The sequence below is a fragment of the Aureobasidium pullulans genome, assembly GCF_000721785.1.
Source record: "Aureobasidium pullulans EXF-150 unplaced genomic scaffold scaffold_1, whole genome shotgun sequence".
Classification (NCBI taxonomy): Eukaryota; Fungi; Ascomycota; class Dothideomycetes; order Dothideales; family Saccotheciaceae; genus Aureobasidium; species Aureobasidium pullulans.
This window is the reverse complement of record NW_021941021.1, coordinates 800,684-826,733: the sequence shown is the minus strand read 5'-3', so window position 1 is coordinate 826,733 and position 26,050 is coordinate 800,684. Positions and strand designations below refer to the sequence as shown.

Genomic DNA, 26,050 nt, shown 5'->3' with positions numbered 1-26,050 from the left:
CTACAGCTGCTGTAGAAGTCGCAAGTTATTTTTTAACCATGTCGTCGTTTCGATAGAAAGGCTTCAATCGCGGAACTGCGGAAGAGAAATGTCTGGAGCTTTGACCGCGTCTCTCTCCCCGGCCGAGGGTCTCGACAGCGCTGTGCCTTCTGGAATTTTCCACCGACAGCAATACATACAACTTCCCATCCATCTTTCTCTAATCAATTCACATCAATCTTCTTGTCGGACTTACCCCCTTCGCACAACTTCGCCGCCAAAATGGTACGCCTCCTCAACAACCGCATCACACCAGACACAAAACGACTAACACAGCATCACAGTCCACCATCGCCGCCAAGTCCATCAAGGCTCTCGCTCCCCTGCTCGACCGCGTCCTTGTCCAGCGCATCAAGGCCGAGACCAAGACCGCCGGTGGCATCTTCCTCCCCGAGTCGGCCGTCAAGGAGCTCAACGAGGCTAAGGTCCTCGCTGTCGGCCCCGGCGCCTTCGACCGTGATGGCAAGCGCATCGCCCCTTCCGTCCAGCCCGGTGACAAGGTCTTGATTCCCCAGTTCGGTGGTTCGCCCATCAAGGTCGGCGAGGACGAGTACTCGCTCTTCCGCGATCACGAGTGAGTAGCTCCTGTCATGCCCAGAGAGAGAAATTGCAGAAGGGACAAGCTGACGAATGCGACAACAGGCTCTTGGCCAAGATCAACGAGTAAATTACATGATACCCCCCCTCCTCCGAACGAAAAAGCCATACCCACATATACTTGTATCAACATCCACATTATGACGAACCGCGGCGCGAACGAGTGCTTTGAAGCACCTCTATCCCTCTGAGCAAGAGTCTGAACAAAAGAAACCACAATTGTAGTATATCATTACTTCTCCCTGTTGTATTTATCCAGCGTCTCTTTTTTCCGAAAATCTCGCATCATACCATTTCCGCTCTTCTATATCTATCTCTCGAAAGTGAATACAACTGCACGGAGGCAACACGCTATCAGAGCTTCTCTCCTAGCGAAACATTAATCAAACAGCTGAAAACACAATGTACCAAAGTTGTCAAATTGGCTCCTGCATTCTCACACCCCATCAAAACACTTGTACTGCTCAACTTCACACAGACATGCTTAAACAATGAACACTTTTCTTTCTAACTCCCTAATAATGCACGATTCAAATCTCCATCAACGCCCTCCCCACCTACTAGACTGCACATCTCATTGCTATACCTCCTACATCAAACAACCATTCTTAATAGACGAATGCAACTCCGAAGCCGCGATACGTTGACGATTTCCACCGGGAAGAGTGACAAAGACTTCGACTTGCCATTCATACCACACTTTACGATCGTCGGTTTGACGCCACATGGAAACTTCGATTTCGGAGGCGGTGGGGATGTAGAGGGGTGTCTATGAAACATCAAGGTCAGCATGTTTTATTCAGGACAAGGGAGGTAGAAATGAACGGAAAGGAGAGGAGGAAGGATGGAGGAACGGGTAGTGAACATACCTTCAAAGGGAAGAAAATGGGGAACCAAGAAATCATATCTTTGCTCTTGTCTTCCATGGTGTTGGGGTTGATGCTCAATTCGATCTTCTTGCTTCCATCTGCTGGGGAGTAAAGCACGGTTTCAAAGTATCCTCCCAGACCATGGCAGACACCACGGCTAGAAGCGGTGAAGCGAAGATGGCAGAAGCGAGAGTTGTGTTCGTTCCAACCGTCTCCACCGACCATACCGCTACCACCCGCTTGCACACTGCCACCGCGACGGAGTGTGGATTGAGCGATAATTGGTGTGGGCAAAGGATGCACGAATTCCCAAGCTGTTTGGATATCAGGGATTTGGTTGTCGGCGGTCTTGTCGCCAGTGGTGATTTTGCTATCGAGGGGTTGGAGGCAGAGGTTGTCGTATTGGTGCAACATTGTCACATAAGGCAACTCCCACTTCTGATCATCGGTGCGAGACAGCAAATCGGCGTAGATGCGAGGGTGGGCGATGGGTGTGAAGTGAGCGGTGTAGGAGGTGGGTACACTGACACCGTGTTCAGGGTGCAAGACATGTTGAACGCCATCCAGACATTCAGGACTGAGCTCGTTGTCTGCGAAACTACCGAGGAGTTCGGAGACGAGAATGTCGACTTTGCCGGGTTGGCCGTCGATGATGGGGCCAGCCCAGGCGCGCATATCCGTCTTGACGACTGTGACGCGCTTGTTCCAGAGGGGGTCGGTGGCGTTGCGGCGTTGGAGGAGGACGTAAGCGTTAGGGTTCTTTTCGATGGCCCATTGCTTGACAGGAATGCCGGTGCTGGCACTAGCCTTTAGGCAGCGGGTTACCAAGGGCCCACGGCCTGAGCCAACAACAGCGACGACAACAGGACGTTGAAGCTTCTTGTGGAGGTCCTTCAGGGCGGCAGCAACGGCACGCTCGTACCATTCGTACTTGATAGGATCCTTCTCAAAGACTTCGTAGGTAATAGACTCGAGGTTGTCGGTCAAGGGCTGTAGAGGTGATTGCAAGAAGTCTTGGTATCCAGCGGCGAAGCGGTCGATGATGGGACGGGGAGGCTGAGTGCGTTGGAGGTGACGGATGTAGCTCAAGTAAGGAGTCAGATCCTTGGGCTTTTGCACTTGTTGCTTGCGCTTGGACTGAGCAGGCGTGGGGAGCTCAGGAGAAGCAGATCTGTCGGGCAAGTTGACGGGCATTCCAGGGTGGTCTTGGCCAGGAATAGGACCGACATCGCTGAGAATGATCCATGGGACAGTCTTGAGGCGCATGTAGCGAGTGAGCAAAGACTGGACGGGCTTGCTCAACACTGGGAATCCCTTTGCGTTCTTCATAAAGGTTGACTCGGGGATGATCAAAGTGCGGAGAGGCTCGGAGAACCAGCGAGACTGGATTGCCGAAGAGGGCAGCTTCTGAGGAATCTCGAGAGCGACAGTCAGTCTAGGGTGGTATTTGCAGGTCGATCTGATCAATTCCCAAGTGTCCCACGACCAGAGAGCATCCGTCGAGATTGACTGAAGAGTCTTGAATGAGTTTCTAGCACGACCAGCAAGGCTCAATCCATTCTGGGCTGCGCTGTCCTCGCGAGGCTGCATAGGAAGCAGAATTTGCAGATTGATGTAGGGTCCGACCTCAAGAGAGTGCCAGATAGCCCTAGCATATTGGCTGATCACAGAAGAGGCCTCCAAGCCAGGTCCTTGAATCATGATGTTGTTGACACCGCAGAAAGCGGCATAAGCAACTTCATGATTGAAGACCTGGCGCGAGACGTGTGCAATCACTGGGTCCGGAGAAGCAAGGTCGATCCAAGGGCTCGTACAGCAGATCATGGTAGAAATGTACTCGTCCGGAACTAGGTTAGTATCATCAGGAGTGAGAGGTGCAACCAGAGGGTAAGGCACAGCGTCTGCGTTCGAAGATGAAGAGACGGCATCGAAGCAGGCATCCACTAATGCAAGAACTCGGGCCTGAAATCCCGGAGAGGTGATAGGTCTGGTCATCATGTCGTACTGTAAGATAGTTAGTACCATTCTCGGTCTTTGTTTCAGATGGCTTTGTGGATGGCTCGAAGAAACTCGAGAATTTGATCTAGAAAGACGTCCATTCAGATCACAGCTTCGTAAAGCCAGTATGGAAGGAACAATGATCGGAAGCGAATTGGTGCTTTTCTGTTCTTGAGAACACGCAGTATCAAAGAGATTCAAACTTACGCCAGCATCCTGCGCCTGGTTGCCCAACTCGGTAGTGACAGGAACAGTTCTCTTGGTCTCATGCTGTCCAACATAGAAGTATGTGTTTTGCTGCTCCTGTGGAGCCACTCCAGGTAGGGTCTCCATTTCTAGGTGATAAGATTAACAAACGTGTTTATTGTCGATGAATGCTTGGGTTCATCAAGGTCGGCAGAAATAATTTCGGCGATGCCAAGACTTTGGATGTCCGCCTCAGAAGCAGTCGCGCGACGTGCAACAGATTCACCACTTTGAGGAACAATTGAAAGGAAAAACATTTGATAAGTCGATGAATCAACTTATATGGTCTAGATTGTAGAATATTCAAAGGTACAAAACAGCAACTCTCTATTGCAATAGATAGTACAGCACGCCATTTGCTGGCAACCGAGAACAAATATCTTCTTGTCCATCTGACATCCTGGCTGACAAGTGATGCCAACTTCTGCCCACCCAGTAACAAGAATAAAACGAAAGAACGAAATGAAAGCAAACTCCATTATAGCGCCTTGCGCAATGCGTGATGGACGAAAACGTTGGAATGTGACAGGTTCCAATGACAGAGAGACTGCATAAAACAGAGTGCTGGCAATGCCATGCGTTGAGTAGAGAGGGTTTGTGGGTATCTCGTTCGTAAAGCAGTGGATGTTGTATAGTGAGGGGTAGCGGATCAGCGAAGGTTGAGCGCTTTCTTTGTGTTTTCGTAAACGACGTAGGTGATGGAAACAGCCGGGACGACCTTGAGTAGATTGGGAGTGAGGCCCTTGAAGAGACCTCTGACTCCCTCTCCTGCAAGTGTTTGTCGTGTGACATCCATGATGCCAGTATAGGTGCGTGGGTGGCTGGCAGTGCCTTGAGACTGGAGTCTGGTGCGAAGTAGGTTCAAAGGGTAGACAGCAGACGCTCCGAAAGCACCGCTGAATCCACCAATAAGAGCTGTTGCAAAGCTGCTAGGGGCAGCATCCGCTTCGTGCCCTCCGTACTTCTTAACGTTGTAGGCTGTAATGGTACGTTTCAGGTATTCGAAAGTGCCCAGATCAATGGCAGCATAAGGAAACATGCCAACAAGACCCATTGGAAGGCCGCGATAGAACGATACGATGCCGTTCTTACCCCACATTTTGACGGCCGTCGCAGCGATGAGTCTTGTTCCGCGAAGTCCCCCTGGTACTGTTTCGCATTGCATTCGGCTGTCGCATGTTAGCGTTTTGGTATGGTCCAACCGGCACAAGAACAACGTACAATTTTAACGTGTCGAGAGGGTAAACGACAGCTTGTGAAACCATTCCTGCTACACCACCAGCGATAAATTGCGAAACGGGCGAGATCTTCCGAGTGTTTGTGTGGCCCTCGAATCGCGCAACCATTTTCTTTGCTGCCTGGGAAAGGTATAAGCATTATGTCAATTCAGCATCAGGTCGATTACTTACCTCATACGAGCCGAACTTGACTGCAGATTCGGGCATAACCTTGACTACGTTCAAACCGTTGCCTTTTCATAGTTTATCAGCAGAGTTAGAAGGCAGGTCTGGAAGGTGGACTCACCAGCAAATAGACTACGTATACCGCCTGCGGCCCAGAGCTCCTTGCAAGCTCTAACCAATGTGTTTGCGCTCGACTTTGCTGCTGCTGCGGGAGCGCCATTTTTGACGGCTTGTACTGTTTCGGTGGCGCCGGTTTGTGCGATGAGGTAGACCTTGAGACGGTCTAGAGGGGCTGTCGTGGTTCTCGAAGCGACGCCTGAAATGCCACCAGCCAGGAAGTAGCCTGGATCAGGGACGAAATCCGTCAGCATGCTCATAAAGGCCAGGGCACGCGATGCATGTGATCGGTCGTCATGATCAGAGACAACAGCGGCTTCGGAGTGAAGTGACGGGAGAGGTGGATTGCTTTCGGGCAGAGTATCAAGATGTTCAGGATACTGTCGTGATGGTGATGGTGCTTGTGGTGGTGATGGTGGTGAAGCAATTCGGGTAATGGCCCCAAAGAGCGAGTGTTTAAGAAAGGAGGTTGCAGTACCTAGTCCCTGAATTGCATCATCGCTGACTGACACATCGCCCTCTGCAGTCACCTTCATGGCTGACTGGTAATATGACATGACGGCCTTGAGTCCTGGCGAGCTCATAGGCATGAACAGGAGGAAGTCACTGGTTATGATTAGTCTTGCCCTGGTTCTTTCTTGTGAAGCTGGGGACATACCGCCATTCTCCGAAGTTTATGACGCCGTCGTTATCCGTGTCAACATCGTCGAAGAAGCTGTCGAGGCGCGAGTTGGGAACTGCGAGGCCGGCGCGGACAAAGGCAGCGCGTAACTCGTTCTTGTCGAGATTGCCATCGTGGTTGCGGTCTATACTCTGGAATAGTTGCCAGAGTTCCCGTTCGGTTTGGTCGACAAATTTGCGGAACTCTTTGTCGGGTTAGCGGACTGTTTGTTCGGCCAAGGGGGCATCCTGGAGCTGACCATCGTATTCGATGCGACCACTGTTGTTGATGTCGACAGCTTCAAGCACGTCCTCGATCAATCCATCTGCGTTCTTCAGAGCTGCGATTGACACGTGGGTCAGCACTTAGTCGGCCTTCGTGTGGCCCGGCGGGTTGTGGTGTGCTCACGGTGGTCGAGCTTCTTCAGGCCTTTCCTGAAGGCTTTGAAGTCTAGGAAGCCCTCGTTCTGTGTGTCCAGCTTCTTCCACAAGGAACGAGCCCTGGTTTCTCTTTCGGCTGATGATTCGGCGTCCATGGTCTGCCGTCTGTTGAAGTTCGGGCTATCTCGGTTTCATGGCTCTGATATAACAGGAGAGGGGGGTCCTCGATACGCCTTGCTGATTCTCCAGCAACAGGCGCTTCTTCGACGGCGAGCACAACACGGCAGCAGATAGAAATTGGCAGCAAGCAAACAACGAAAAGCGTGTTATCTTCTTCTTCGCTTTAAGCCTCGAACAACCGAAAAGGCCTCATCCCCGCTGTCCTGACTTATGACGCTTTTCCTTCCTGCCTTCTTGGCGCTCAAGGGAGGTGTCCAAGCTTGAAAATGCTGACCTTTCCGGAAATAACTCGACTGCATTCTGCAACAACCTCAATCTTGCTGCACGCTCGTTTGGCGGTGACAATTGGTTAATGAACAATCCAGTAGCAACTTTCACATGTAGGTACCAGTGCTTCGCATCGAGAATTGGTATGCTCACATAATTGTCTCAATCAATCGCTCCTGCCGAAGATGTGCGTCGCCTTGGCACTGCCTCATGCTCATCCTCTGCCGAATTGATCGCATCCTCGGAGTAACACCGACATACTTGTTGAGCATCGTTTTCGCATTAGCACCTTACAAACTGGATTCCATAAATTGCACAGGAAGCAGATTATCCAATATGGCGGCCAACTACTGGGATTCGACACAGCGTACGCACTGGACATTCACAAAGGATCAGCTCGATGATATGCGAAGTCAACAACAACAGGAGAACCAGGAGTTGTACAACAAATACCCCTTACCTGAGCCTCGCCTTATGAACATATACATCCAGCAGCGTGAGGCCGACCGCCTGTCAGAATCTACAACCTCCAACTGACTGGTTTCATAGAAATTGTGAAGCTTGGCAGGCGAATGAATGTCAGACAGCAGCCACTTGCTACAGCTCAAATTTATGTTCGGCGCTTCTACACAAAGGTCGAGATGCGAAGGACCAACCCATACTTGGTCATGACGACAGCCGTGTATGTTGCTTGCAAAGTGGAGGAATGCCCGATACATATCCGCTTGGTGCTGGCAGAAGCAGCGAGACAGTGGCCAGAGCTGGGCATCAACGACATATCCAAGATTGGCGAATGCGAGTTTCATCTGATCAGTACCATGTCAGCTCGTATGATCGTCCACCATCCGTACCGTACTCTGAACGATTTGGCACCTGGCCTAAGCATGTCGACTGAGGAGACAGCTCTATCTCAGAACATCATAAACGACCACTACAACACAGACATGCCACTGATGTATCCACCTCATATCATCGCTGTCACAGCCATGTTCCTTGCTGTCGTACTACGGCCAACACAGTCCAATCTACAAGCTCACGCAGCAGCAACCAGTTCACCGGCCATAAAAAGTGCTCTGGACAGTCCCAACAAGATCGCGAGACTTACTGATTGGATGGCTGCGAGTCAAATTGACATACCAGCAGTCATGGCTGCTACTCAAGAGTTCCTCAGTCTCTATGAGGTATGGGAAAATTACGGCGAAAGAGCTTGCAAGGAAGCCATTTCAAGATTCATGAAGGACGCGCAGCTTGGCAAGTAGAACACATCCACGCCTTCAATTCCGTCAGCAGTACCATTGCCATCATCTTCGCCATCACCGTCCGTCGAGTCAGGTTCATCGACATCTTCTTCCATCGAGGAATTCCATGGCGACTTACTCGATGTCACGGGTCAAGATGACATAGATCTGGGTCGCTACATAAGAGGTCGGCTTTCTCGGAACATACATATGGGAGTCCTGGTACCCTTTTACTCGCAGATTGCTGAATTCGCCCAGCTTGGACAACTCCGCCAAGGACGACCAGACGGACTGGCATGGGTGGAACTGCCTGATGAGCACTATGCCGCCCTCGATATCAGGCAGAGGCACAGATCCGCGCGGCTTGGATCACTGCGCGAAGCAGGCCCCCAAAGACTGGTATGGATGGATCTGTCTAAGGAGTGCTACGCTGCCCTCGATATGGTTCCGGGAGACGAATCCATATCAGATCATGACACAACAGATAGTTCTTATTAGACACCCAATATTCTTGACTCACTGACGTGTATCATTTGACAAAATGGTATCTCCAACACTCGTATCGCCACGTACATTTAGCAGCAGAAACCATAGCTGTCTTCAAATCGGATGTAAGCGTGTCGAGTATTACATCTCTACGGACAACTAGGCCAATCTCAAAACCATCCTACATCTCTGGGGCAATCAATAATGCTAGACTTGGTTGTAAGAGATGGTGAAAGCAGGCTAACCGTGTACTCTTGAACCTCCGTTTCTATGGGTTACTTCGATCAATTCTTTTTCTTTTTCTTTCCTTTTTCTTCATGGTTGCTAAGAGCATGACCCTGGCATAAATTCTCCAGCACAATAATGTCGCCCTCGTCGACGATAGGGACTAGAAAAATTGTTTTAATCTATGCGGATGTGCTTGATTACTATGCTAATATCTTTTGTAGGGTTTTTATTGTCCGATCTTATAGGTTTAGCCATTTTGGACTGCAGTTCTTGTCGGATTGATCTCCAAGCCTAACGTGGTGTTTTGAGATCGTGTCTTCGCTAACATGTCAACTATGCTCGCGCTAAGAGAAAGATAGCGAGGAAATTTCGACATAACAGCGAGTAGATTTGATAGTAGTAAGAGGAAGGAGACGATTGACAAAAGCAAGGAACTCGACCATATTTTTCTCTGTCCATACAAGCCTTCTTGACTTGAAACATTGTTGTGCGATGCTGGTATAGAAAGCAATAGGAATCGCGGAGGGAGACAGTAATGATAGTACTGGCGTCGACAACACTTGATGTTTAGAAGGAAGTCTTGCAGAAAGGGTAGAGAAAATGGGATAATATTATGTAACACGTCAGGAACATGGAGAGCTGCGGTGGAAGGGTAAGATGAGACCAAATCCAAAATGCATCAAGGTAGGCGTGCATTCTATCCCTGCACTTGTCTTTGCCTCTGTCCTATCGAACATGCTCTTGACTCAAATTGAAGACGGCAAGATGATAGATGGTCAATGGCTAAACAAGTACGACTCGCTTCTGACTTGTTGAGAGGGACACTCAATATGTGCAAGCTTCATTCTCACAACGCCATGGACATCAAGTGTTGTGACAATGCTTGTTGTGTTCAGAAGGCGTGTTGAACGCATACCGTCCGAGTACCATAGCACCCTGCCGTTGCCGTTGTTGTAACAGAAACGGTCGACATCACCGATAGTCCAAGCTCTTGTTCGAAACCATGCAGGTTGATGGTTGGTATGGGGAGGAGAAGCATATCCTCAGTCAATGGGGTTGATTAGTTGTCGTGGGGGGTGCTGGTAGGATTGTGGTCTGTCACAAAGACGTCGGCTTCATCCTCGAGGATGCAACGAGTATCGAGGACCTGGCTGAGCAGCGAGCTGCGAGGTCACAGAAAGGGTGCTGCTTCAATTGATCGTGAGTGTCTCGGGAGGAGAGCGGAGCAGAGGGAGCAAGAAAGGCTTCATGAAAGCCAAGGCCATTAGGAGAACTGATCGAATGAGTACGAGGGGAAGAGATGAGAGTTCAGTCCAGGGGTTAGAACCATCCAGAGCGATGATGTCGATCAGACAGCGGACGCCGAACAAGAGCAACCAATGAACACCTGCCTTGATGAGGCTCAATCCCAGCGGCTACGGTACATGTACGTCCGTACCACCACCTGATGCTTTGATTCTAGAAACCAAGGGTTGCCGAAGCAGAAATAGATGGAATCTGACATTCGTGCCCCGGATTCAAATCGAGGGGTTCATTGTTTCGCAATCAAAACATGCCTCTGCCACGACGCAGGAGTACTTTGACAAGCGGCTCCTGAATTAGCAATGCCCTGAATACACCATAGCTCAAATGAACACATGGCTATGGCGGTGGCAGACACACAACACCGCCTCAACCATATCAAAAGACGTTGACAGTGTCACTGGGGAGGAGTTGCAACAACAGTCGAACTGCCAAAGGCTCGAGCGGAAAAGCAAAGAAGTCTGGCACCGCAAGCTTTCCCCGGAACGAGTCGAGGCGGTGAAAGGACGGGCGGGATTGGTGAGGGGGAGATGGAAACTCTGACGGCCATGCCGCCAAGCGCGGTCGTGTCTCTCCCCTTGTCTCAGTGGACTTGTGGCGTGCATGGAATCAATGCAGCCGGTTGGCGCTCGACCATGATGCAGTGCATGCGTTCACAGAGTGGATCTCCGGCGGCGACACCACTGCAGCTTACCGCGCGACCGACCGACGCTCTCAGAGTGCCAGGACGTCGAAAAAGCAGCGTCCCTAACATCAGAGATAGGAGGGGGACGGGGGGCAGACAAGTGCAGGGCTCGTCATAGGCAGGTAGGTTGCCGTGCCAGCTCGTGACTTGTAGGCTGCTTTCAGCGTCTTTGTGTGGTGATCGAGGATCGTCTGGGCTTTGGGAAGACGCACGATACCGAAAACGGCAAGGCTGGTGGCGCCTCGAAAGGCCGGGTACCCACCCACCGAGACGACCCTCCTTCGCCTCCCTCGTTTTCCCAATCCCACAACCCTTCATCCTCTTTCATATCTCTCGCATCCCATTTTCACCATCATCTCTTTTCCTGTCGCATTTTCGCAAAACAATTCTCCGACTTTTCCATAACCTACGCCTTTTCGCAACCCGCTCTTCACCCCAAACTCTCTCACACTCTCCCATTGTTGTGATATATCGCTTCCGGCCAAATCCGATCAACCGCAATCTCCCGAGCTTCGGACACGGATTTCTCTCTCGACACCCCACCGATCGATACTTGAATTGCAATCATGTCAAACTTCCACTACGGTGCTCCTCACTACGCAACTGCTATGCAGTCTCACCCTCACCCCTCGCACAACCACCACGGCCGTTCGCGCCGCGGACCTCGTGTTTCTTCTGCGCAAAATGCCCATCGTCAACAGCAGTTCAAGGCTCAAAGAAGTCCCAAGGAGCTTCCCGAGACGCCTGCCTACAGCGCCTATATTAGAGACTTCGAAGCCGCCAAGGGCTTTGAGTTTGAAGATGACGAGGTCTTCTGCCCCTTCCACCTCCTGACCGAGGACGATGTAAGTTCTTGATATGCATAAAATCATATCATATTCCAGTACTTATTCCTTTCGCAGCTCCACTCCATTCATTCTTCTGCTTCTTCCGACAGATCATCTCTGTCGTCTGGTTCTCCCGATGCCTCTCCGCTGCAGCACCAAGCTCAGCCCACTCCCTTCCTGCTCCCATCTGCTGCTGCCTCTTACAACAACAACTCTTTCCAGCAGAACCAGATGAAGCTTCACCAGCCAATGGCTCAGCGCACTCGCAATGCTATTCCCATTGTTGACCCTAGCACTCGCGTCATCGCAAGCCCTCCCCCTAGTGTCTCGCCAGCCCGCCAGATGCAGGGTTACATCAACCAGCGCCGTTGGTAGAGAAATGACTAATACCCTTTCATGACTCTATTCGCGACGTTGTTCTTGTCTAGGGCTGATGGGGCGCACATCCTCTGGAATACCGGACGACTCTACGGCCACAACATTTTTTTAATCCTGCGACTGTACAGATTTACGATGCTTTCACACATATACCACTGGATTGCGGAGCCCTCGGGAATCCTAGACGAACGGCGTTTTCGTACCATTGTCATGAAAAGGGCATAATCGGTTTACTTCTTTTTTGGTCATTCTCTGCATTTTCGGTTTTTTTTCAAAGCCTTTGTTGATGTTCTTCGCAACAAAGCGCACGGTGTTACACTTGGTGGGATGGATGAACGAAAACCACACGATGCACATTCAGTCGGATTCTTTGACTTTTGGGCGCAGGCATATATTTTCCGCATGCTTGGGTTTCTGCTTCTGCTGTTTACAATCCTTCTCTTCTTGTTTACGACTCTCACACAGGGAAAGAAAGGTTTCATGGCTGGTCGGGGCGGAGATTCGGTGTCTTTGTTATTTGAGTTATGGTTTGGCAACAATCGTCGTCGAGCGAGCGAGAGGAGTCTTTATTGTCGGTTATACCACATGTCGGGGAGATTCTGGGACACTGGGAGTTGTTTTTGCGGTTTCGCTATTTCGTATCTCTTGTCACTTTCCTTTTCCTTTCTTCACAGATTTTCTCTCACTACTGGTCCTCTTGATCATGCTGGTGTCGGGTTTGGACTACGGAAAAATACAAGCTCTTCTACTTCTGTATTTGATCTTGTCCTAGTCGTGATGTGTTGGTGCTGTTGGTACATGATGAATCCTACGAGCTGCACAGCAGCACAGCTACTGCCATGGGACCTTGCATTGCAGCAAGCATTCGACTCAGCCTCTCTCGCCTTGGGTTCTACAGGGTTGAAGCTTGGCTGCCTACAAGCATTTGGACGGCACAGTCGACAGGAACAGAGATCTCCATCAGCACAGGTAGTCAGACCGACAAGAGTATAATCGAGCCTTTGAAAGCATAAACTTATTCATCTCGTGAAGTGGCTTGATGAAACACGTGCACAAACAAGGACGATATAGTCGGCAAGTGGATGGAGTTCGTAATCGCGCGATTGACAATTGGAAGCTACGACCAGTGACGTCAATAAACGTCCCGGATTGGAGGAGAGTCGACAAGGTACGATCAACGAACAACCGAGGGACGGTCATAGCGAACTCTTTTGTTGCTTCTCCTTTCTGTTTCCTCTTCTTTCTTCTCCATCACATCAACAACTCGCACATAACAATCAATTCCCCCAGAAATCTCCGCAAATCAATCCCACCAACAAATCCCTTCCAGGTTCGAAGCTCTCTTCCGCCTTTCTGCCTTTGACGCGTTTACCAACATTCTTTTCAGAAACACAACACATCAATCAACATGCTTTCCAGATCCTTCATCGCCAGAAGAGCCTTTGTCTCTGCCCCCATCCGCTCTTTCCAGACCGCACCCGTCTTGAGAGTCGGCAAGGAGAGCGCCCTGCGTAAGTTCTTCCCCAGCTTTCGCTCCCCAATGCTTCACTTGGAGGCATTCGGATCCAATCAGCAAAGATCAGCAATGTTCCTAGCATCGCAAGCTAACGCAACTACCAGACGAGGAGGGCCGCGCTGAGGAAGTCGAGAGAGTCAAGAACGAGCAGATCCAGAAGCAGAAGGAGGGCAAGGGCCACTGGCACGAGGAGATTGCCAGCGACAGCGAGAGCATCGTAAGTCACAAGTGACCTCTGTCCTATCATCTACATCAGCTAACACACTTTGCTACAGGTCAAGGCAGACAGAGGCGACATCAGCGCCGACGCCGACACGATAAAGCAACTGCAAAAGGAGACCGAGAAGCTCGCTTCCCAGAAGAAGTAAACTTTGTTCAAGACGACTTGCGCATCAGGAAGAAACACGGCACACGAAAGAGAATGATTCATATATTTTCAGGAGCATGGTCGGGGTCGTAATGGATGGTCCTTCGCCTTTGTAGCATACCTTACTCGAAATCGATTCCCCAACTTTTCAAAACTTCTTCCTCGACACTATCAAGCGGGCGAAGCGCATGCGGTAATGTTGTGTTCAGAGGCAGACGGGTGTCAGAAGAATGTGACGAGCTGAACAATACGCCTGGGCTCTGTGATTATTCTTGGATGACGGGTAAAAATGCAATACAGGGCGGCTCTCGTCTGAACTTTATACCCACATGGCTGCTTACTCTGCCTCAACGAGCCTCCGAGGAGCATCTCATGCGGAGTGCATCAAGGGCATGTTTACCAAAGCTCTTCCATTGACCTAATCCGTACATTCCATCTGCCCTCAAGCATTGCTCCAAGCGCTGTGCATATAGATGTACTGAAGTACTGTAGATGTAGATGCATCCAATTGCCGAAGGTCTTTGCGACAGCCCGTGGACAGCCCTCGTGACTTGATCTTCCTGCCTTTGAGGTATCTCCACACATAGCATTTTTGGTAACTCGCTCCATCGTGCCGTCCCGAGGCCCTGACGTCCTGACATTCATACTGTACTTGTATCATAAGAAATGCTTGACTCGGGACCGTGTTTCCAGATCGTATGGTGAGGGCCTTGGCGCCACCGAATACGTAACATCCCTCGGCCTGCAAGCAGAGTGGACCTTCCTCAAGGCTTCTAGCAAGTTGGTCAAGTCTTGGTCCCGGAATCAACACAACGGTGTTGAGAGCCAAGGTGTTTTCGGAACATTTGCACAAGTGCTCAGCTCACGAGCTGATGGACTCCGTCCCGTGGCGCACCTGAGGTGAACAACAGCCGGAGACGCCTTACCACGACTCAGGCACCCGTCGACCAGGATCATGGATCCATCCTTCAGAATTAAGGTTGAAAATGCTATTGCATGCAAGAAATACAGCCCTGCCGCACTCGAGGAGTCTCTTCCGTTCGGCAACTCCGGATGCCTGACGAGAAACGTTCACGCGTGGCCATCGCTGCCCTGCCGAGTTAGGACCACTTCTTGTTACATCAGGACATGGTTGCTGAAGCCCAAGACCGCCGTCCGCGGCAGCTAGAATGGGTTTCACGAAACCTTCGAAACGTCAGAAAGAGGTCAAGTGCTGATACTTCCTCTTGCCCCCTACCTTTGTGCCTTTATGTATTTCTACTCTTCTTGTCGTTGTCCACTGAGCTGGCTCTATCTTCATACTGAGATCTGATGTGCGATCTCAACAAACAACCAACATGCAACTTGCAAAAGCAGAGTGGAGCTGGAACCATTCGAAGCTCGAATATTGGTGAACATGCCCTTCGACTCGCGATACAGATACAAAAACACCAACCTCGAGGAACACCAGGCTGGGAGATTTTACAATTCCTTGCACAGATGGTAGCATCTTGCGTCTTCTATGACTGTATTCGGAATCGCAGAGGCAAGGACTTGAGCTGATACCTGACTGTTAATACGCTAACCATCACCAGGAGAAATCAGGGATGTATTCAGTGACTACTATCAGCCATCCTTGGAACGCATGTACATGCTATTTTGCGACCACCACTTGCCATGCTCTTTCTCTGATCGTCTGAACCGTCCGTGTGCAAGAACCAGGCTAGCTCATGGCGCAGATCACCGTACTGCACATGACAAAATCATCGGGACAGGTCGATACGAAGCAGATTTCTCTGCAGGTTCTTACCAGCCGCTGTGGATTCGCTTTCTTAAAGATGAGATTGATGAGCACGAAGACGATTACTGGGAAGCTCTGGATGAAGAGCCGCCAACAATCTCAAGAAGAGAGATCGCCGCTAGACTGCATCTCAACACGATTTACGAATTCTTCACGGACTTAGGAACAGCAGCTCCTTTCATAAGTCATGCGAGTTGCTTCGCCTGCTTGCTCGAAATCCCACGGCATCCGCTTCCGTGCGGACATGTAATCTGCGACAACTGCGTCCGAATGTGTGGAGACAAGGGCCATGCCAAGTTGCAGCTGAAGTACTGTCCGCTGCATCGACATACCAGCTTTGAACCGCCATGGGAGATTGAACACAAATCTGAGCGCGCAGGCGTCCGGATTCTATCTCTCGACGGAGGCGGAATACGTGGTATTGTGGAGCTTGAGGTCCTGCGCGCAATAGAAAAAGCCCTTGGCTGTGACATACGCATTCAGTCCTTTTTCGATCTCATAGTGGGGACAAGCACTGGAGGAATCAACGCGCTAGCCTTAGGCGTGAAGCAGTGGCCAGTCTCATACTGCATATCAAATTTCGAGAAGTTTTGCGATCAAGCTTTTACCGAGCGTGAATTTGGAGGCATATGGGGTTTAGAGCAGGCTGCTCTGGTAAACCATGGCAGTCTCTACAAAACGAGACCTCTCCACAAAGCCCTGCAAGAAACACTTGGTCAAGGTACACTTTTCGGCGGAAGCGATACTCTGAGGAAGTTTCGTACCAAAGTCGCAGTGACGACCACATCTGGAGATGGCAAGGAAGCTATGTTACTTGCAAACTACAACCGCTCTCAGCATCCAGGCGACAGTCTAATCTTCGTACGGCCAGACAATCCTGAGCATGAGCTCGAAGTCTGGGAGGCGGCAGCAGCTGCTTCGGCAGCACCATTCTACTTCAAGCCTTTTGTTCACCAGAAGACCGGAAAGAGCTACATAGATGGAGGGCTCTACCACAATAACCCAGTACATGTTGCAAACAGAGAACGCAGGCTTTTGTGGCCCGACTTAGCCAACAAGCATCCAGACATGCTTTTGTCCATTGGAACAGGCCAGAATCTCGATAATGTTGAACGAGAGAAAAGGCAGCGCCACTCTTCCGTATCTCGAAGCGAGGATAAGTCGAAAAGCCCCACACGGCAGGCGAGAGGCCTTCGCCGTACGTTGAACAACTTTGGAGCCTTGTATCAAAGGTTCGATAACATCCTAGATGCCGAGAATACCTGGACCGACTTCAAGGCAGACATCGACAATCGAGACAGCGACTTTCCAAGTCCTTACATCCGATTCAATCTGGATCTCGAGCGCAAGTTGCCTCCGTTTGACGCGAAAGAGAAGTTCCAAGAACTCAGACAGGACGTCAGACAAAGACTTCGAGACCCAGATGTGGTGCGAATGACTAGAGATATCGCTTCCTCGCTCATAGCGAGCTCATTCTATTTCAGGTTGCTAAGTTCGGTACCTCAACGCAGCGGAAGGTTCAAGTGTACGGGATATATTTGCTGCAAGTTCGAAGAAGGATCTTCCAACTTGAAGGCACTAGGCGAGTTTCTCAAGAAGCGAAGCTCGGTAAGCTTTATGCCGTATTTCGTCATCCAGGAGACATCAAGATGTACATCCCACAGAAGTGTAAAGGTCGAGTTGACCGACAAAACACTATCGAGACTGGTCACATACGGCATGCTCAGGATACCCCACATTGACATTGAAGTCTCAAGTCCAATGGCTTCGACAACCATCGCTCTGGTCCTAGCAGAAGACACCCGAGGCGAAGCAACTGAAAGATATCTGCTCAGCGGCTTCCCAAGAACTTTAGTACAAGAGATGCCTTGCAACGCGTCGCCGGTAGAGCTTGGTTCAAGCCCTACAAGGACTGATTATCGTAAATATCCACAGCCTCAGCAAGCACACAGCGAAAGACTTCAGACGTCTGGCTCTACAAGTAGAACACTGCCATCACGATCGCGGTCTTCGCATGTTCAATCGTCTTTGCCATCACGACCTGTCTCCTCTCACCAATATGCAGCACATTCGCGAGGTGACTCTGCGATTGAGCTTCCACACCACGCTTCTCCCTTCGCAACACCAAGACCGCATGTTTTGCAAGAACAAGTTGCAATGCCGAGACAAAGCTACCAAGCGTTTTCATATGAGCGACCTTCGAACGAGAACAGAGTGCCGGCATATCTAGTCGAGCGTGCTGCGAGACAAATACAGAGAGAGGATGAGAGGAAGCTGAGAAAGACCCACACTGGGGATGATTCAGGTCGCCCGAAGAGGTTGGTGAAGAGAAGAGAGACCAGCGAGGCGTTCGTCGGAGTTGGCTGAAGAAAGGGACTATGAATGGGAAGGGCAGGTGTGATGACATGCCCAAGTCCAGTGGGGCCACGGGTACCTGCAGCGACCTCGTTTGCCTCATGGGACGATGGCTTTTCGCCAGTCTGAAAGGGCCTATCTCAATGGACACAAGCCTGGACTCAAGAACATTGAGCAATTTGACGGTTGCTCCGGAAAGCACACAGAAAGATGGAGAACGTACTACTGATCCGTTTGCTTCGGATCCTGTGTTCACGCCCTGATAACAAAGTACACCGCTCACTTCAAACACGCATGTTTACCAGGAGACTTTCCGACAAGGATCGAGACGCGTTCACCTGTTTTCTTACAACAGGCATTTCCACCTTCACATGCTGGATTATCCGTATTCCAGACCTCTGCCCCCTCTCTCCACCCCTTTCCGTCGAAGTCCCCGCCTGACCACAGATCTTGAACTCTGCTAGGTCTTTTCGTCGCTCCGATTGCCCAAGATGTTGCCAAATTTTCTCCAGAGCACCTACTCAACGTACAAGCGCGACACCGACGCCATCGCTAATTGGCTTGCGACTACAGCGAGAGAATACGGCTATTCTCCACAGGTCCTTGAAGACGACAAGACGACAGTTCAGCCCCTGCTTGAGTCACAGAGCGTTTGCCAACCATCTGTTCAAGCTCCTTCGACAAGGCTGAAGGGTAAGGCTCGCAAGCTCGCAAGGGAGGCTGCTTCTACCGCTGCAAATTGCCTCCCCACTGCTTCGCGAGTCTACACCATCCCTATCAAGTCATTCACAATTTTGGCATCTGAAATTGTCTCGCGCAAGAAATCTTCAGTTAGCATTCCTGCTGTATTGGGAAAGACTTTGAACCGTGCAATCGCTTTTCGCAAGGATCACAACGATTGGTTCAGTCGCAATGAAGACAAAGATACATCGTCAGCGAATGAGAGCCATGCCCATTTTATCTCAGTCCTCGAACGTGTGCGTCAGATCCTCGCACCGCATATGGCCACCGGAGTTGCGCACGAAGCCGTCAAGAGGTCTTTCAAGGACATGAGCCTTAAGAAGTCGACTGAGCCACGCACCAACAACCTCTTCGAAGACCTTGAGGTAGAAGAGTCATCTGAAGAATTTCTCGATGCGCCAGTGTCCGAGAATGTTGCCTCATCTACTACCAAGGCTGGTGACAATATCCGCTACCAAGCCGAACGCCTGTCGAAGGCTGAAGAAAAAGTTATCGCCCAGAGCTGTCTTCTCGAAGCTGTTGCGGATATCAGAACTTTTATTAAAGGACTGTGGCAACGCTACCGCGACAGAGAGCAAATGGACTTGATGGCAGCTGCTGTCACCACGAATACTGCAATCGAGATGGTCAGAAAGTTGCACGAAGACTACGCCAAGTCGTTCCCGGACGATGCTGAGTACATAGACATCATCAAGAAGCCCTATGATTGGCTCTTTACACAAGTTGGAGAGGGCGCCTACGAACTTGAACCATCTGACGAAAAAGTGGACGCCGCTCTGTACGCCAAAGGTGATGAGATCTTTATGACCACTCATCTCATACTCGAGACTTTGCGAAACTCCATGTATACGAAACCTCAGTTGCCCGTCATCGATGTTGCTCTTCTGAACCATGGCGACACTTCTAAAGAGTGGTCAATGAGATCGTCCGAAGACAAGCACCTTGACGATGAAGTCGTGCTGAGCAAGGCTTGGACAGGACTGGTGATTCTGGCTCATATGAAAGACATTGTCAAGGATGATCTGACTGAGGGCGTCCGAGCACTGACAATGAACGAAAAGGTTCCATTCTGGCTTACAGTCGCAGCTCAGATATTCCTTGACGTCAGGCATGTATTGGGTCCAGAGGTTGAGCGGCCCTTTGAAGAGATGCAGAAAGGAGCGAGATACATGAAGTCGTCGATTGGTCAGACCATCGCCTTCCACCAAAAGCTGCCACCCAACCCCAGATTCGACCCGGGAGACAAAACGAAACTGCCACACATCGCCAAGGTCAATGAGCTCTTACTGTTGGGAGATCTGGTCGATGAGGCTTTGTCCGCGGAGGGCATTGACATGAAGACGAGAGATGAATACCGCAACTTTGGAAAACAGCACCCAATTCTCTGCGGGGTCTGGCTCTTTAGCATAAGACATAAGATGCAGCAAGTCAGCTTTGACTTCGCCAGGCTCTGGAGCACTACTGTCTACTGTGCCCACATATACAACGCTGTCAGGGTAGAGGGTCTCGTCCCATCAGGCTGGGAGGACATGGAAGTGCTCTGTACGCTACAAGACCAAAACAACCTCTTCATGGGAACCTATCCCGAGACACTTGTCGAGTGTGTCAACCGTTCAAACACTTGCATGGGTTGCTCGCCCCTCATGAGCGCAAGAAACCAAAGAAGGCCCGGACCCATACACAACCTTAGCGGCATGCGCACTCTTAAATACGCCTTTCCCATCTCCGATCTGTTCTTTGGCCGCCTTGGAATCGGCAGACATAGCTTGCCCACGAATCTGTCCCTCGTAGAGGAAAAGATCGAAGCTCAGTACCCGAGAAGCGTCACCAAGAAAAGCTTTGTGTTCTACAAAGACAACAACCCTACCAAGCTGGCAAGAGGAAGACCATCTCAATCTTCTAACGCAGTCAACAAGAAGAAGCTCGACAGTATCGACTTTCTGAGCGGTCTGGCCACTGCACTCCACAACGAAGGCGTGCATTTGACCTTCGACTACCTCCGCCTCCACCGCACCTGCTGCGAAGTACTCCAGGACATGGTCGGAGAAATTGAAGACGAGGCTGGTCGATCGCTTCAGGAGTCTATGTTCGCGCCCGATTTCTTCGACCGCGATAAGCTTCTTTGGGAGCCCGACTTTGTCACCTTTCTTCTTGCCCTGGTGTCTCAAGTGCATATGAAGAGGATGCCCAAGGACAACAGAAACAAAGCTCGTCGCGCTCTGGCGAAAGCCGCCAAGTGTATCGAGGACAAGACCAAGGGCAAGGCTGGCAGCATCGGTATCGACGTCGTCAGAAAGGGATTCGGCTACGAGTGGGACTGGGACAGCAGATGATGGATTTGAAGACTAAAGAAACAAAAAACATACGTAATCAAGGCAAGAGAAACGGCAGTCAGTGATGGAAGGCCAAAGAGAAGGATAGCAAGACACGATAAGAGAATGGGTACAAGATAATCCAATTCGATTTCATCAGACTCCATCCTAGACAGGACAGAATCAAAGACGATGCAGAAAACCTTACTTTTGCTAAATCTCTCCTGCGCCAAATCTGTAACCTCTGGCCATCTCCCGTGACTACGCTTGGAGCTATCCGGGTTGCAGTGATGTGCGATCTTTTCGGAATTGCCACAGACGTCCGCTGAGAAAGGCTGGATATTACGCTCTCGGTGGCGGCTAAATCCGATGAACCAAGGATCGTGCATTTCTACAGCTTTTGCAGAATAAAGTCCAACACAGGGGAACGATTGTCTTCTCGAAAAGCAGCAGTTTCTTGTCCTTCATATTAGTAAATGCATACTTTGACGAAAAAGAGTAGCACATATGTTGGGCGACACAGCCTCATTCATGTCCATTCTCACACGTCACATTTTGGAAATCCAAAGAGCACGGGTGCATAATCAACGAATGATTTTGTGGGTATCAATCAAGCCTTGCGTGCGTACAAGAAAGCGATGGCTATGGAAGAAATGATGCAGGCTATGTACAAGGAGAAACGAATACCCTTTGTCCTGAGCAGGGCATGAGCCTAGAATTCCCAGATATCACCTGCAAGTTGCTTCTCTTCAATATCCTGGTCAGGGTTATGTTCGAAGTTAAGTATTGCGGCGGTGTTCGTTGTAGTGGTAGAGGTCACAGTGGAAGGCACTGTAGAAGTAGCTGGTGTGTTTGTGGGCGCTGAAGTGATAGTCATGGCGGTGTCAGGTGTCGTAGTCGTAGGTGCTGTAGTGGCAGATATCGAAGCGATAGGTGCCGTGTTTCTCGAAGCAGTGGGTCCTGGAGGCACATAGTCCAGCTGTATAGGCTCCCTGATACTCATTGCCGCAATTTCAGGACCTAGATATCTCTCCATCTCGGCAAACGAGTAAGGATCCTCAGCTGTGTCTTCTGAAAGTGTGGGCTCATTGCGTCGAGGAGAGAGTGCAAGCTCCAATTGCTGCTGTCGCTCAGCGAGTCTCTCTTCTTCACACCATTGCCGAAAGAGCGTCTCCTCGACGTCCGCTGGTAGGACAAACTCAATGGTATGCTGCCAATTGTCTCGCAGCCATCGATGGAAGCGCGGATTGCTGGTGGTTCGGCCTGCATTTGCTTCTGACACGGGACGTCGTTGGTTGATGGGCGCTCGTGAATCTGGAGCATAGTCGCGAATAGTCCCGGATAGGTAGATTGGCAGTGGAGTTGACGGAAGACGAGGAGCTGTGGGGTTCTCAGACGGGAGGAGCGGCTGGAGAGAGGGCTGGGTCGATGCAAGAGGGTACTGAGATGCCGCTCTCTGTCCAGTGAGATCAGATTGCCCGACGAGTGGACTGTTAGTCCGACCAGAGCGACCTGGTGCTGCTGCTTCTGCAGGATACATCGCGTCTAGCCAACCAGATTCGTTGCTTCGTCCTGGATTAAGACGTCGGGAATTGGGCGGGTTGGTGACGTTCTGAAACCTCGCATAGAATTCCTCAAGGTCACCATCAGATTCCGCAGAGGAAATGCTGCTCATGTCGGGGGGTGACAGCGCAAAATCGTCGCCTTTCATGATGACTGCGAAATCCGGGAAAGATGTGATAGGAAAGCTTGATACTCTATACTTTGTGAATGGTATATGGTACGGAGTAAGGCTGTAGCGGAAGACAACCAGTCGAACAGGTATGGATTAGTGGTCTCATGATGGAAGGCAGGAGCAATCCATCGGATGGCGAGCAGATGCGGGAGGCACGCCAAAACTTGCTCAATGAGTTAGTTTTGGCAAGAGAGGAAGTCTTTCAAAGGGACCCTTCCACCCGATATCAATGGTGCCGCAGCTCGAGCAACTATACTTTGCACAATGTTCAGGGTCGAAAGGTGCCTTGAGCATTGAGAATGAATCATTGATCTGCCAGTGAATTGTGTGTAGCAGAGCTGCTACACTACATAGCAAGAATAACAATACCGTTTGCTCGTGATCGAGTCGACACTACAACAGTTTGGAATTCGAGAGAGCCATCTCAATGGCCATAGCTGTTCATTAGAATTGTTCGTGCATTGCGATGGACTTCAGTTGGCCGAGTTCATTGGAGAGCTTGAGAACTCCCTCCATTCATAATGCTTTCTGCCCCAGATTTGCCGGAGAATAGCCGCTTCCCTTCATTTGACCTCCTTTCCTTTGAAGAATAGACAATAACGATCGTGAGAGCGATTGTTGAAGTAATCGGGGATATCATTCATCGTCAATCTCTAGCATCTAGTCACTCATCTAAATAATGTATATATGACACTTTTCCAACCAGGGTATACCCAAAATATGAACAATCGAAAAATCAAAAAGATCGAAACCCAACCATGCAATGAACATAACATTAAATATGCAATTAACCCATCCTGGAGTGAACATGTTAGCATGGTACTTAACGAGTAGAATCTCGATATGACTTACCAGGCCCAGAACTTCTGCCAAGCACCAACGGGTTCGACCTCCTCGAAGTGCATCTCTTCAATCTCCTTGCGACCAGTGTCGAGGTCTGCCTCAATAGGCTTGACGAGTGGTTGGCGGTATACAAGCTTGTGTCCACCGTAAAGGACAGCGAAGAGTATGAGACTGATGTATGCGACGAAAAAGTCGGAAGTGTTCCAGGGCATGAACGAGGTGAAGCCTTGAGTCAGGATGATGAGGACGTTGAAGAATACTCCGTACCAGGAGAAGAAGGGCTGCCACATAGCCTTGTAGGGTAGAGTGTCGCGGGAGACACCTCGAGCAGCGAGTGCGCGCATGAATGCGATATGCGAGACATTGATGCAAGTCCAAGTGATGAAGCCGGCGACACCAGTGATATTAAGCAACCAGTTGAACACAGTTCCTGCGCTCGAGCTTTCGTTCATGAATCCAAGAAGACCGAAAGCGGCAGTGAAGGCGACAGCGTAGTATGGAACACCACGAGCGGTGGTGCGGCCCATCCACTTCGGGGCGGAGCCCTGCTCGGACAAACCGACCAGGATGCGGGATCCAGAGTAAACGTTCGAGTTGGCGGCGCTCAGGACGACACACAAAAGAACAGCGTTTATGATACTTGGCAAAACTTTCACGCCGGCAAGGTTGGCGGCGATAACAAAGGGTGACGATGAAGCGTCAGTGGTGTCTGAAAGAAGGCCATCGTCGTTATAAGGGACGAGGAGACCAATGAAGAAGATAGTAAGGACGAAGAAGAAGACAATACGGTAGAAAGTCTTCTTGATGGCAGCGGGTACAGTCTTGCGAGGGTTGCTGGTTTCACCAGCAGCGATACCGACAAGCTCGGTACCCTGGTAGGAGAAACCGGCCTGAATCAGCACAGCCCAGAAACCAACAAACTTGGCAACAGCGTCATTGTTCTTGACAAGGTCAGAAGCAGCAAATGCTCCAGGGTTCTTCCATGTGTCGAAACCCAGGTATCCATGTTGTCCAGCTCCTGCATCGATGCAAATAGCAAAGATCATGAATCCAATAACGGTGAGCACCTTGATACTGGCAAAGTAGAACTCAATCTCTCCGTAGAAGCTGACGGGGAGGAAGTTGACAGCTGTGATGACAGTCCAGAAGATACCAATGAAGATACCGATATCAAGGTCTGCGCGCCAGTACTGGATAATGAGGCCACTAGCAGTCAACTCCAGAGCGTATGTGATGGCCCACGAGAACCAGTAGATCCATCCCATGGCAAATCCAAGACTAGGGTCGACGAAGCGGGCAGCATAGGCTGTGAAGGCACCGGAAACGGGCAAGAAGGTGGCCATCTCACCCAGAGCAACCATGACGCTGTAAACGAGTGTACCGACAAAAGCATATGCGATTAATGCGCCGGCAGGCCCAGCGTTTGCGAGAGCATTTCCAGAACCAATGAAGAGACCTGTACCGATTGTTCCACCTATAACCCTTGTCAGCATATACTGGGAAGCGATGAGAGCTCCAATCGCATACCAATGGCAATCATCTGCAGGTGACGCGACTGCAGTCTACGCTTGAGCTGGACTGTGGTCCCCGGAACTGGTGCACCCTCGATGTCATCATGGGAGATTGAGCTGGGGCTGCTCGAGTATGGCTTGTCGTGAACGGCTTTGGAGCCAACATTGACGTCCTTTTCCGAGAACATAATGGCGATATAACGATGTGTTCAATGATAGAAGAGGTAGTGGCGCACGTGTCCAACAACCTAATCGACCTGTATACACGCGGGGTAGTTGCTTGAAAGAAAGATCAAAGGTGAGCAGAAGTCCAGGTCGGACATGAGCTGCCCTGTGGGTTGGATATATGTACGTAAGAAACCGGTGGTAGTCATCGCTCGTTGACACGCTAGAGCAAAAATTTGGTTATGAAAAATGAAAAAAGCCCGTTCGCGCCCTGTATAGCGGGTCCCGGCACGCTGTCGCTCATGAACCGGTGCTGTCCGCCCCATACCGAGCTCTGTCCGGTCGCGCGGATGACGTCTCATTGCTCGGTGGATGACTGCTCAATTCGTATTTGAGCAGCAAAGATGGTCAGCAACATCGGAACTCACTTGTCGTGCGTTCGTGCTGTTTCAACTCCCATAACAGACGTTCAAAGAAGCTGCCAAGCTAGAAAACTTCAAGGCTTGCGACGGAATGCCGGGAAACGTCGGCCACTCCCGAAAGTGTTTCCCTGCGTTTGCGTCCCAACCCTTCTTTTTTTTCTCGCCACATTCGTAGGGCGTGTTGAGCCTCGACTGGATCTTCATTTCTACCTTCAAAGATAGGTCAGAAAATGAATCCTGGAGTAAATCCTTTGTGTCATGCTGTGGCTTTTCAATTGGCTGCGGGTGTCAGAGAGTCGTCGGCTTCTCCTGCCAAACAACCGAACCTCCAAATGTTCTTGATACAGAAATGACTCGTCTTCTTGTTGCAGCTCCCCAGATCTTCTCGACGATCTTGCAACA

General features: G+C 50.4%; 11 protein-coding genes across 11 annotated transcripts; 7 read left to right on the top strand and 4 right to left on the bottom strand.

Moving 5' to 3' along the window:
• Positions 1-225: 225 nt before the first annotated feature.
• On the top strand, positions 226-852 carry M438DRAFT_341170 (chaperonin Cpn10). The gene is made up of 3 exons (XM_029904444.1): positions 226-264; positions 324-613; positions 682-852. Exons 1-3 carry the CDS (start codon positions 262-264, stop codon positions 704-706), a joined length of 318 nt encoding a protein of 105 aa, XP_029765579.1. The 5' UTR covers positions 226-261; the 3' UTR covers positions 707-852.
• Positions 853-1,056: 204 nt separating this feature from the next.
• Positions 1,057-3,867, bottom strand: M438DRAFT_341169 (Skb1 methyltransferase). The gene is made up of 3 exons (XM_029904443.1): positions 3,711-3,867; positions 1,506-3,509; positions 1,057-1,405 (listed from the first exon to the last, which is right to left on the bottom strand). The coding sequence occupies exons 1-3, from the start codon at positions 3,834-3,836 to the stop codon at positions 1,226-1,228; spliced, it is 2,310 nt and encodes a 769-aa protein (XP_029765578.1). The 5' UTR covers positions 3,837-3,867; the 3' UTR covers positions 1,057-1,225.
• Positions 3,868-4,015: 148 nt separating this feature from the next.
• M438DRAFT_341167 (mitochondrial carrier) lies at positions 4,016-6,680 on the bottom strand. The gene is made up of 8 exons (XM_029904442.1): positions 6,339-6,680; positions 6,190-6,270; positions 5,928-6,135; positions 5,748-5,875; positions 5,274-5,495; positions 5,159-5,220; positions 4,971-5,107; positions 4,016-4,918 (listed from the first exon to the last, which is right to left on the bottom strand). The coding sequence occupies exons 1-8, from the start codon at positions 6,463-6,465 to the stop codon at positions 4,399-4,401; spliced, it is 1,485 nt and encodes a 494-aa protein (XP_029765577.1). The 5' UTR covers positions 6,466-6,680; the 3' UTR covers positions 4,016-4,398.
• Positions 6,681-7,093: 413 nt separating this feature from the next.
• M438DRAFT_370561 (C/H/G cyclin) lies at positions 7,094-8,016 on the top strand (the record flags this gene model as incomplete). Its single annotated transcript, XM_029908196.1, has 2 exons — positions 7,094-7,253; positions 7,307-8,016. The coding sequence occupies 2 exons, from the start codon at positions 7,094-7,096 to the stop codon at positions 8,014-8,016; spliced, it is 870 nt and encodes a 289-aa protein (XP_029765576.1).
• A 3,246-nt stretch (positions 8,017-11,262) lies between these two features.
• On the top strand, positions 11,263-11,898 carry M438DRAFT_350806 (uncharacterized protein; the record flags this gene model as incomplete). The annotated part of the gene is made up of 2 exons (XM_029906673.1): positions 11,263-11,541; positions 11,599-11,898. 2 exons carry the CDS (start codon positions 11,263-11,265, stop codon positions 11,896-11,898), a joined length of 579 nt encoding a protein of 192 aa, XP_029765575.1.
• M438DRAFT_5743 (uncharacterized protein) lies at positions 11,899-12,949 on the top strand. Its single transcript, XM_029910196.1, has one exon. The coding sequence runs from the start codon at positions 12,229-12,231 to the stop codon at positions 12,892-12,894; it is 666 nt and encodes a 221-aa protein (XP_029765574.1). The 5' UTR covers positions 11,899-12,228; the 3' UTR covers positions 12,895-12,949.
• Positions 12,950-13,190: 241 nt separating this feature from the next.
• M438DRAFT_341164 (uncharacterized protein) lies at positions 13,191-13,938 on the top strand. Its single transcript, XM_029904441.1, has 4 exons — positions 13,191-13,231; positions 13,289-13,412; positions 13,522-13,634; positions 13,693-13,938. Exons 2-4 carry the CDS (start codon positions 13,310-13,312, stop codon positions 13,783-13,785), a joined length of 309 nt encoding a protein of 102 aa, XP_029765573.1. The 5' UTR covers positions 13,191-13,231; positions 13,289-13,309; the 3' UTR covers positions 13,786-13,938.
• An 822-nt stretch (positions 13,939-14,760) lies between these two features.
• Positions 14,761-18,171, top strand: M438DRAFT_5724 (FabD/lysophospholipase-like protein). The gene is made up of 2 exons (XM_029910192.1): positions 14,761-15,309; positions 15,359-18,171. The coding sequence occupies exons 1-2, from the start codon at positions 15,096-15,098 to the stop codon at positions 17,929-17,931; spliced, it is 2,787 nt and encodes a 928-aa protein (XP_029765572.1). The 5' UTR covers positions 14,761-15,095; the 3' UTR covers positions 17,932-18,171.
• A 4-nt stretch (positions 18,172-18,175) lies between these two features.
• Positions 18,176-21,170, top strand: M438DRAFT_341160 (uncharacterized protein). The gene has a single exon (XM_029904440.1). It carries the CDS (start codon positions 18,411-18,413, stop codon positions 20,991-20,993), a length of 2,583 nt encoding a protein of 860 aa, XP_029765571.1. The 5' UTR covers positions 18,176-18,410; the 3' UTR covers positions 20,994-21,170.
• Positions 21,171-21,571: 401 nt separating this feature from the next.
• M438DRAFT_341158 (uncharacterized protein) lies at positions 21,572-23,158 on the bottom strand. The gene has a single exon (XM_029904439.1). It carries the CDS (start codon positions 22,681-22,683, stop codon positions 21,685-21,687), a length of 999 nt encoding a protein of 332 aa, XP_029765570.1. The 5' UTR covers positions 22,684-23,158; the 3' UTR covers positions 21,572-21,684.
• A 159-nt stretch (positions 23,159-23,317) lies between these two features.
• On the bottom strand, positions 23,318-25,419 carry M438DRAFT_308729 (amino acid permease). The gene is made up of 3 exons (XM_029902360.1): positions 25,078-25,419; positions 23,560-25,024; positions 23,318-23,504 (listed from the first exon to the last, which is right to left on the bottom strand). Exons 1-3 carry the CDS (start codon positions 25,247-25,249, stop codon positions 23,495-23,497), a joined length of 1,647 nt encoding a protein of 548 aa, XP_029765569.1. The 5' UTR covers positions 25,250-25,419; the 3' UTR covers positions 23,318-23,494.
• Between the last annotated feature and the right edge of the window lie 631 nt (positions 25,420-26,050).

Excerpts from the sequence above, each read along its gene's own strand:
- M438DRAFT_5724 (XM_029910192.1), top strand. The coding sequence starts at position 15,096 with ATGTGCGATCTCAACAAACAACCAACATGCAACTTGCAAAAGCAGAGT. Across the intron at positions 15,310-15,358 it reads CTGTATTCGGAATCGCAGAG|GAGAAATCAGGGATGTATTC; the intron begins GCAAGGACTTGA and ends AACCATCACCAG.
- M438DRAFT_341160 (XM_029904440.1), top strand. The coding sequence starts at position 18,411 with ATGTTGCCAAATTTTCTCCAGAGCACCTACTCAACGTACAAGCGCGAC.
- M438DRAFT_341167 (XM_029904442.1), bottom strand. The coding sequence starts at position 6,465 with ATGGACGCCGAATCATCAGCCGAAAGAGAAACCAGGGCTCGTTCCTTG. Across the intron at positions 5,876-5,927 it reads ATAAACTTCGGAGAATGGCG|TGACTTCCTCCTGTTCATGC; the intron begins GTATGTCCCCAG and ends AATCATAACCAG. Across the intron at positions 5,496-5,747 it reads TGATGCAATTCAGGGACTAG|GCTACTTCCTGGCTGGTGGC; the intron begins GTACTGCAACCT and ends TCCCTGATCCAG.
- M438DRAFT_341170 (XM_029904444.1), top strand. Across the intron at positions 614-681 it reads TCGCTCTTCCGCGATCACGA|GCTCTTGGCCAAGATCAACG; the intron begins GTGAGTAGCTCC and ends ATGCGACAACAG.
- M438DRAFT_308729 (XM_029902360.1), bottom strand. The coding sequence starts at position 25,249 with ATGTTCTCGGAAAAGGACGTCAATGTTGGCTCCAAAGCCGTTCACGAC. Across the intron at positions 25,025-25,077 it reads CCTGCAGATGATTGCCATTG|GTGGAACAATCGGTACAGGT; the intron begins GTATGCGATTGG and ends CAAGGGTTATAG.
- M438DRAFT_341164 (XM_029904441.1), top strand. The coding sequence starts at position 13,310 with ATGCTTTCCAGATCCTTCATCGCCAGAAGAGCCTTTGTCTCTGCCCCC. Across the intron at positions 13,413-13,521 it reads CGGCAAGGAGAGCGCCCTGC|ACGAGGAGGGCCGCGCTGAG; the intron begins GTAAGTTCTTCC and ends CGCAACTACCAG. Across the intron at positions 13,635-13,692 it reads CCAGCGACAGCGAGAGCATC|GTCAAGGCAGACAGAGGCGA; the intron begins GTAAGTCACAAG and ends ACTTTGCTACAG.
- M438DRAFT_5743 (XM_029910196.1), top strand. The coding sequence starts at position 12,229 with ATGGATGAACGAAAACCACACGATGCACATTCAGTCGGATTCTTTGAC.
- M438DRAFT_341169 (XM_029904443.1), bottom strand. The coding sequence starts at position 3,836 with ATGGAGACCCTACCTGGAGTGGCTCCACAGGAGCAGCAAAACACATAC. Across the intron at positions 3,510-3,710 it reads ACCAGGCGCAGGATGCTGGC|TACGACATGATGACCAGACC; the intron begins GTAAGTTTGAAT and ends ACTATCTTACAG. Across the intron at positions 1,406-1,505 it reads CCATTTTCTTCCCTTTGAAG|ACACCCCTCTACATCCCCAC; the intron begins GTATGTTCACTA and ends GATGTTTCATAG.
- M438DRAFT_341158 (XM_029904439.1), bottom strand. The coding sequence starts at position 22,683 with ATGAAAGGCGACGATTTTGCGCTGTCACCCCCCGACATGAGCAGCATT.